This window comes from Ipomoea nil, unplaced genomic scaffold (assembly GCF_001879475.1).
Source record: "Ipomoea nil cultivar Tokyo-kokei standard unplaced genomic scaffold, Asagao_1.1 scaffold3084, whole genome shotgun sequence".
Classification (NCBI taxonomy): domain Eukaryota; kingdom Viridiplantae; phylum Streptophyta; class Magnoliopsida; order Solanales; family Convolvulaceae; genus Ipomoea; species Ipomoea nil.
Window position 1 is genome coordinate 229,817 of NW_017619512.1, and position 9,483 is coordinate 239,299.

At 35.3% G+C, this 9,483-nt stretch overlaps 1 protein-coding gene across 1 annotated transcript; it reads left to right on the plus strand.

Moving 5' to 3' along the window:
* The first annotated feature begins 1,270 nt into the window (after nt 1-1,270).
* LOC109166010 lies at nt 1,271-2,272 on the plus strand. The gene has a single exon (XM_019314895.1). It carries the CDS (start codon nt 1,271-1,273, stop codon nt 2,270-2,272), a length of 1,002 nt encoding a protein of 333 aa, XP_019170440.1.
* Nucleotides 2,273-9,483: the final 7,211 nt, after the last annotated feature.

Below are 9,483 nucleotides of genomic sequence, written 5' to 3' on the forward strand. Positions count from 1 at the left end.
AAATAATAAAAATCCTTTTCTCTGTTCTTTATTGTCTTCTTACTGTTGTTCTTATTGTTCTTCATTCTTCACGAGCAAAAGGCTTTCAAACCTACAATACAACACGTTATCAGCACGCTCAACCCCGGTGAACGGTAATCCTATAAACTTATTATGTCTTGTATTTTTTTACGGATGCTTCAAAATCATATGTATTTATGTTTTATGTATTTGTGATTTGTGATTTTATGATAACTTGATCATATGATTATTTTTTTTAGTATATACTTCTGCATCCGTAGTATCTATTTACTGTGCAACTCTATTTACTGTGCAACTCTATGATTTATGATATTATATACATTTTTTTTGATAAAAAAATTTTCAGAATATATTTTTTTTCCTGAAACTTGTATATGCCTGTATGTTTATATAATTTCCAGAATATATGTATTTCTGTCAATATGTTTATATTTTCCCCGTTTTATGTGTTAAAAAACCCCGAACTACATATCAAAATTTATATTCCAAAAATCAAAATCGAAAATATATGAATGATGAGTACAAATAATTGTTGTTTACATATTGTGTATGTTTTACTGCATTTTTACATAAAGAATAGAGAATAGAGACAGATTTGTGTTTTGTTTACATACTGTGTTCTTCCCAAACATCTGTAAATAAAATAAATAAATAAATAAAATCAATCAAACCTCGATGATCGGAGTCGATGGCTCGATTTGTGTTCACGTTTTCAACGATCGGCGATGGCGGAAGTGCTTAGTGCGCCGACGTTCGGTGGCGGCGTCACTGCTCTGAGATGGTAATGACGATCGGTGGTAGTGGCAGCGATGGAGGCTCCGGGATGATCGGTAACGACAAGCTGTGATAAAGGTTCCGGCCATAGCGGCGGCACGATTTGACGAACGATCGAAGATCTGCCGGTTGCGACGTTGATCGGGCGGTGATGGCAACAACCTGCCGTTTCTATCTTCTCTTTGCAGGCCAAATTTTTTTAACTTAATCTTTTATCCCATTTATCTTAATTGGGCCAGCATTTTTTTCCTTAATCTTTATCCCATTTATCTTAATTGGGCCAGCATCCTTTTCCTTAATCTTTATCCCATTTATCTTAATCTTTTATCCCATTATCAGTTTTTTTTTTCCTTGGGACAAAAAAAAATTGTGATATTTTCTACCATGAGCCTATTATTGGGCCTATGTTTTTTCTCAATCATATTGTCGGCTGGTTTTAGGATAATAAAATATTCCTAATAATTTTTTGTAGATTATGGCTGCCCTAACCAAGCGTGAATTTACCGAATTGGCCCTAGACGGGAGCAACTATTTGACTTGGATTCTTGATGTTGAGATTTATCTCACATCAACTGAGCAACAAAATACTATTATTGCTGATTCCACAAGCGATGCAGCCCAGAAGGCCAAAGCACTAATCTTCCTCCGCCACCATCTTAATCATGATCTTAAGAATGAATATCTTACCGAAAAGGACCCCTACATTTTATGGAAATCCCTCAAGGACCGCTTTGATCAACAAATATCACTTGTCCTCCCCCAGGCACAATATGACTGGCTGAATTTGAGGTTCCAAGACTATAAGTCTGTCACCGAATATAATTCAGTATTACATAAAATTGTGTCACAGCTCAAGCTCTGTAAGCAAGAAGTTTCTGACAAAGACTTGATCGAAAAGACTTTGTCCACCTTTCATGCTAGTAACCTTGTACTCCAGCAGCAGTACAGGGCCAAAAACTATACCCAGCATGCTGAGCTGATCTCTGCCCTCCTAGTAGCTGAGAAGCATAACCAGTTGTTAATGCGAAACCATAATGCACGCCCTGTTGGCTCTGCACCAGCGCCTGAAGCACACAATGTTGCCCAGTCGAGCAACACTAGGGGGGGCCGAGGTAGAGGACGAGGAAGAGGTCGTGGAAGGGTTCCGAGTCGTGGAGGAAGAAATGGAGGCAACAAGAATCATAACTCCCGCAACAAACATAGGCAGCCCAAACATCAAGGACAACCAATCTCATCAAACAATCATTCCGGGCAGCAGCAAGCCTGCTATAGATGTGGGTGCATAGGACACTGGTCTCGTACATGTCGCACCCCGAAGCATTTGGTAGAGGCATATCAAAAAATGATGAAGAGGGACAAAACACAACCTAAAAATGAGTCCCACCATGTTGCGTTACCAGAAGCAAACGCACTTGTTAATGCTGACGATGATGACCTCATGAAGTATGAGCTTGAAGATTTTAGAGATCAAGAATGATTCTTTTTCTTTTCCATAATTCTTGTTTTATGTAATAGTCGTGGTTTGCCCACGACAGTTTCTTTCGTACTTTTTTAGTGGTTGTGTGTTTTTTTTGAACGAGTACTCTATGTTCTTTAAATAAATCTTCTGATGAATAAAATATCCATCCATCCCTTTCCTAACTACTCGTTTTCTATAGAGATATGGGGGATGTTTTTGCTTTATGCTTGGTCGATAGTGCAACTACGCACACTGTTTTGACAGACAGAAGATTTTTCCAAACACTCAAAGAACATGAAGGCAAACTCTCAACAATAGCAAATGATAACATTCCTGTTGTAGGCTCTGGAAGAGCTTCACTTATTCTTCCTAACGGAACGAAGTTAATAATTGAAACCGCCCTCCTATATCCTCAATCAAAAAGAACTTTCCTTAGTTTCAAGGATATTCAATCAAATGGGTTTCACATAGAAACTAAAACAAAAAACAATACAGAATTCCTTGTCTTGACCAAAACGGTCAATAACCAGAAAAAGGAAATTGAAGAACTTCCTTCTTTTTCTTCAGGCTTGTATTATTCTTATATCAAGCCCCAAATTTCCTGCGTTTCACTTGCAGTGAAATTTAAAGATACACATTCTTTCGGTCTATGACATGACCGCTTAGGTCACCCTGGGCAAACAATGATAAGCCGGATTCTTTCTAATTCGACTGGACATAACCTTCTTAGGACAAACATTCTTTCTACAAAAGACTACACTTGTGTTCCCTGTGCAAAGGGAAAACTTATTGTTCGGCCCTCACATCCTAAGATTGGTTTTGAGTCACCTGTCTTCCTGCAGAGGTTACATGGTGATATTTGTGGACCAATTCATCCTTCATCCGGACCATTTCGATATTTCATGGTCCTTATTGATGCTTCCACCCGATTGACACACGTGTGCTTGTTGTCCACTCGAAATATGGAATTCGCAAAATTCATGAGCCAAATCATTAGGTTGAATGCCCAATTCCCCGATTATCCGGTTAAGAACATACGAATGGATAATGCTGGTGAATTCACCTCGTCAGCTTTTGACGATTATTGTATGGCCATGGGGATTAAGGTGGAACATCATGTACTATATGTCCACACCCAGAATGGTTTAGCTGAATCCCTTATCAAAAGAATTAAGTTAATAGCTAGACCATTACTGCAACAGTCCAGTCTACCAGTCACTTGTTGGGGACATGCAGTATTGCATGCTGCTGAATTGATACAAATCCGGCCAACTGCATATCATGAATACTCCTCTATACAACTTGTACGTGGTAATGAGCCAGACATTTCTCATTTGCGTGTCTTTGGTTGTGCGGTTTACGTACCTATACCACCTCCACATCGTACTTCGATGGGCCCACATCGCAGGTTAGGTATTTACATTGGGTATGAATCCCCATCTATAATTAAATACCTTGAGCCTATGACAGCAGATCAGTTTACTGCAAGATTTGCTTACTGCATGTTTGATGAAGATCATTTCCCGGCATTAGGGGGAGAGAAAAGCCCAGCTTTGGAAAAATGCCAGGAAATTTCATGGGATGAAAAAGATCTTCAATACCTCGACCCACGTACTAATCAAACTGAACTTGAAGTTCATAAAACAATAAATTTGCAAAAACTAGCAAATAATCTGCCAGATGCGTTTACTGATTATAAAGGAGTAACTAGGTCCTATATTCCTGCAGAAAATGCTCCATCAAGAATAATAGTCCCCCAAGGACCAAATACTAACACCGACACTATCCAACGCCAAAAGCGTGGAAGACCAGTTGGTGCAAAAGATTTAAATCCGCGGAAAACTAAAAACAATAAACAATCACAATTACTCCAAAATTGTCTTGAAGACGAAATACCCAGTGTAAATGCACGTGCTACAAATAAATCTAACACTGGGAATACGGAACACCTTCACCAAGATATGATAGCAAATGAGAAAGACTTGGTTGAAGTAAATATAGAATCTGCCATAAATTTTTTCGAAACAGGAGAAAATCTTAATAGAAATGTAACAGTCGTCGACGACCAATTCGCCTCTACAATTGCTCTTCACATTTCTTTCAATAATCTAGATCCAGAACCAAATACTATAGTAGAGTGCCGGAAGCGCTCCGATTGGTTGAAATGGAAAGAAGCAATTGAGGCTGAGCTCAACTCGCTAAATAAAAGAAAAGTGTTTAGTCCTCCTGTACTTACCCCTAAAGGCGTGATCCCAGTAGGATCCAAATGGGTATTTGTACGAAAGATGAATGAAAAAAATGAGGTGGTCAGATACAAAGCGAGACTGGTAGCTCAAGGGTTCTCACAGAGACCTGGAATAGATTTTGAACAAACTTACTCTCCTGTCTTAGATGGCACATCGTTCCATTATCTAATATCGCTGGCAGTAAAAATGAATTTAGAAATGCAGTTAATGGATGTCGTGACCGCATATTTATATGGGTCATTAGATGCTGACATATATATATGAAAATACCCGAGGGCATCCAAAATCCTTTATGTAAAGGAAAAACAAATCAAAATATGTTCAGCGTAAAATTACAAAAGTCATTATATGGCTTAAAACAATCAGGAAGAATGTGGTTTTATAGATTGAGTGAATTCCTCTTAAAACAAGGATATAAGAATAACGATATCAGTCCTTGCATCTTCACTAAGAAATCATCTGATGGATTTTGTATTATATCCATTTATGTAGATGATATAAACATCATAGAGACATGCAAAGATGTCAAGAGGGCATGCTTATGTTTAAAGGAGGAATTCGAAATGAAAGACTTGGGAAAAACCAAGTTTTGTCTTGGCCTGCAGATCGAGCACCTCCCTGAAGGAATATTCATACACCAATCCAAATACACAAACAAATTATTGGAGAGATTCTACATGGATAAGTCACATCCACTTAGTACTCCAATGGTAGTCCGATCACTTGAAGTTGATAAGGACCCGTACAGACCTAAAGAGGATAATGAGGATATTCTAGGACCAGAAGTTCCCTACTTAAGTGCCATTGGAGCACTTTTATATCTTGCCAACAACACTAGACCTGATATTGCTTTTCAGTAAACATGCTAGCTCGTTTTAGTGCTGCTCCAACCAGAAGGCATTGGAATGGCATAAAACATATCCTCAGATATTTACAAGGTACAAAGGATCTTGGGCTTCTATTTAAAAGAAACCAAGACACCACATTAGTGGGATATGCGGATGCTGGTTTTATGTCTGATCCGCATAATGCTAGATCTCAGACTGGATTTGTATTCCTATATGGAGGTACTGCTATCTCATGGAAATCAGTTAAACAGACACTAGTAGCTACCTCATCTAACCACTCTGAAATCATTGCTTTATACGAGGCCTCAAAAGAATCTGTATGGTTGAGGTCACTAATACATAATATTCAAGACTCGTGTGGAATAATGAGTATTAGAAAGACCCCCACCGTCCTTTATGAGGACAATGCAGCATGTGTTGCACAAATGAGTAATGGATATGTTAAAGGTAATCTCACTAAACATATTGCACCAAAGTTCTTTTATCCACATGAGCTCCAGAAGAGTGGTGACATACAAGTTCAAAAGATTCAATCAAGCGAAAATCTAGCAGATTTATTTACCAAGTCCTTACCTACTTCTACCTTTGAGAAATATGTTTACAAAATCGGTATGCGTAGGTTAGAAAGATTGTTGTCTTCAGGGGGAGCAACAACATCTCGGTGCACATAAATTATCGGTCTAGAAGACCAACAACTCTTGCGAATCCTGAAGATTAAACCCAGAAGGTTATAGTTGTACTCTTTTTACCTTAACTAAGTTATTTTTCCCACTGGGTTTTTCTTAGTGTAAGGTTTTTAATGAGGCAACTAATGCAACACATGATTATCCATACATCATGTACTCTTTTCTCGACTAGGTTTTTCCCACAGGGTTTTTCTAGCGAGTTTTTAACGAGGCATGATTATGGAAAATAATGTCCAAGGGGGAGTGTTGTAAAATCTAATTATGGACATTATTCTAGCATTAATGATTTGATTTGTAACAGCTTGTTATTTATGGTATGATTCTAGAATAGCTGTTATATATATGATGTAATGCTGTACAGAGAACTTGAATAAAATAATAAGAATCCTTTTCTCTGTTCTTCATTGTCTTCTTACTGTTGTTCTTATTGTTCTTCATTCTTCACGAGCAAAAGGCTTTCAAACCTGCAATACAACAATTGTTTACTTTTTTGTAATTGTTTACCATTTCTTGGAAAACCCAAAACTTATCAATTGTTGTATAAGGGTTCACGATGCATTGTAAACTCTGGTTCTAAACGACATAGTTTTGAATTATAGTTTTGACGGCGATCGTTTGTTATTCAATTCACGTTACAGTTTTTTAACTGCAAAGCATGTGTATGTGTATGTGTATGTGTCTCATGTTATGTAATTCTGTACTTTAAGCGTATGAATTCTGTACCTAAAATAAAGTAAATATAACATGCGTTTTTGTGTCTTGTGCTATGCGTTTTCGTGTCTTCTATTATGCGTTTTTGTGTCTTATGTTCTGCAATGTTGTACCTTAACAATATTGATTTGTACATGAACTAAAGTAAATATAAAACATATGTATGTGTCTTGTGTTAAGCATTTTCGTGTCTCATGTTATGTAATTTTGTACCTTAAGCGTACAAATTCTGTACCTAATCAAAATATATTAATAGTTGTGTAACCCACAATATATTGTGTGTCTAATTTTACGAATTTATGTCTCTGTTATGAAATTGTGTGCCTATAGGACATATATTATCTACATAAATCATATTTAAGAATAAGTAATTATATAACATGTGTTGTGAGTTTCTATGTCTCGCGTTATTAAATTCTGTATCTGGAATAAATTAAAATTTGTGTTGAAACATAAAAAACGGAAAACTACATAGTTGATTAAAACTTAAATATCAAAACAACGTCATTTTGATCAATTGTTCAGAATGTTATGTAAACCCTAATCCACGATATAAATTGCTAAAAGTTATAGTAATTGAAATTTAAGATCATGTTTCATTTTATAATAGTGTTATAGTGTAGAGATTTGAACTCATATAATATATATATCATTACATTTTAAGTAAGAAAATTGCTTTTTTACCCTCCTAATTTTTATCTCTTGACTTTCTCCTCATGATGTAGCTTTCATTCATTGAGTGCCAAATGAATTGCTAACCCGTCACTAATTAATAAATAAATTTGGCTACCAATCACATGATGACACTCAAAAAGAAAATTTGTGGGAGAAATACATAAAGGAATTTGTAGTATTGCTTTTAACCAAAATGTTAAGTAATATTTTATACGGAGTATATTTTATTCTCTATATAAGAAAGAAATATATTAATTCTATTCTTGAAAGTACGTCTTTGCAATATTATTATGTTGAAATAATAGTTGATACTCCGTATAATAAAATCTAACAAGTACAAATCAATCATTATTTTGTGACCATGGTTTACATAACTGTGTGAACTATACTTTTAAATAATGTACAATCAGTAAACAAATAATGTACTTTAATTAATATATTAATAATATACATTGTATTCAAGAAAAAAAATTTTATTTGAGTACTGAATGTACATTATTTTGTGTAATATACATTCAATACACGAATAATGTACTTTTAGTATATTAAAAATGTACTCTGTACTTTTTATAGTGGTTCACACAGCACTGTGTGGACCATGGTCTACACAATAATTTTCCTGTAGAAATGGCAAATTATTGTGTGGACTGTGGTCCACATAGGTGTATTAACCATGAATATCATGTTCATTTTTAATATATTAAAAGTACATTATTTGTTTACTAAATGTACATTATTTGATAGTATATATAAAATAATGTACTTTCAGTACTCAAAGAATATACTTTTCAAAAAATGTACTTTACGTACACAAATAATTTACTTTTAGTATATTAAAAATGTATTTTTTTTTTATAGTTCACACAGTTGTGTGGATCATGGTCCATGTAATATAGGACTAACAATTTAATCCGACCCTAACGGGAAAAATTGATCCCCGCCCCGATGGGGACGGGGACGGAGACGAGGAAGACATTCCCCGCCCTGAACCCTGACCCGTTCCCGATTCCCCGAATATATATATATCATTATGTATTTGCATTTTTGAATTGATATGAGTATCATTAACATTTTTAATCATTAGCAATTTAGTGAAATTAGTGTCCAGTGTGTCTGTAGACACTGAAAATTTGAAGCCGACAAATGGGCTGATTCATATGTTTTGCGCTTCATTTGATGAAATTGAGCTAATTATTGATTTATTTGGATGAATTAAATTGGTCCAATTGTCCTAATTAAATATAAATTGAAGACTAGTTGACTCAGATTATAGTGATGGACTGATCCATATTTGGCCCAACAAGAAAATATTTAAAGTTATTAATTATTTAATTTGAATATATGATAAGATATTCATATATTTAAATTAATTAATTATTTAATTTGAATATATGATAAGGTTATGAACCTGGATGCAATGGTGACTAGATACATTGTGGATAAATATTCATATTATCCTAAAATATAAATTGATAATATAAAGATAATATTGAAGAGTTTGGGTTCTAATGAAAGTCTTACATATTCTCCCTTATAAATAGAGCTCTTCATTCATTCCAAAGAACACACTTGAAGAATTGAAGAGAAGATCAAGCCAAGCTAAAGGATTGAAGATCAAACGAAACTAAATGGATTTTAATCAAATATTTCAACCATTCAAACTAAGCTAAGTGGATTAAAGATCGATCAAGCCAATTAAAGACAGAAGACCCTTCAACGAAGATCAAGCAACAAAATCCTTCTTTGAAGAACAAGCTACGAAGATCAAGCAACAAAGTCCTTCTTTGAAGAACAAGTTGCATTCCGGAAGCAACAAATTAAAGCCCTTCTTTGAAGAACAAGTTGCATTCCGGAAGCAACAAATTAAAGCCCTTCTTTAAAGAACAAGCTGCATTCTGGAAGCAACAAAGTCCTTCTTTGAAGAACAAGCTGCATTCCGGAGGCCCTTCAGCCAAAGTTTCAAGTCAAGTCAACTAAGTGGAGAATCAGAGGATTTTGATAGAGATCTTGTACCCGTGCAATTTTGAAATTTGAATATAATTCCTGTTAACTTTTTCTTGTTC

What these genes read in the sequence shown, in the direction of transcription:
- LOC109166010 (XM_019314895.1), top strand. Translation starts at nt 1,271, where the DNA reads ATGGCTGCCCTAACCAAGCGTGAATTTACCGAATTGGCCCTAGACGGG.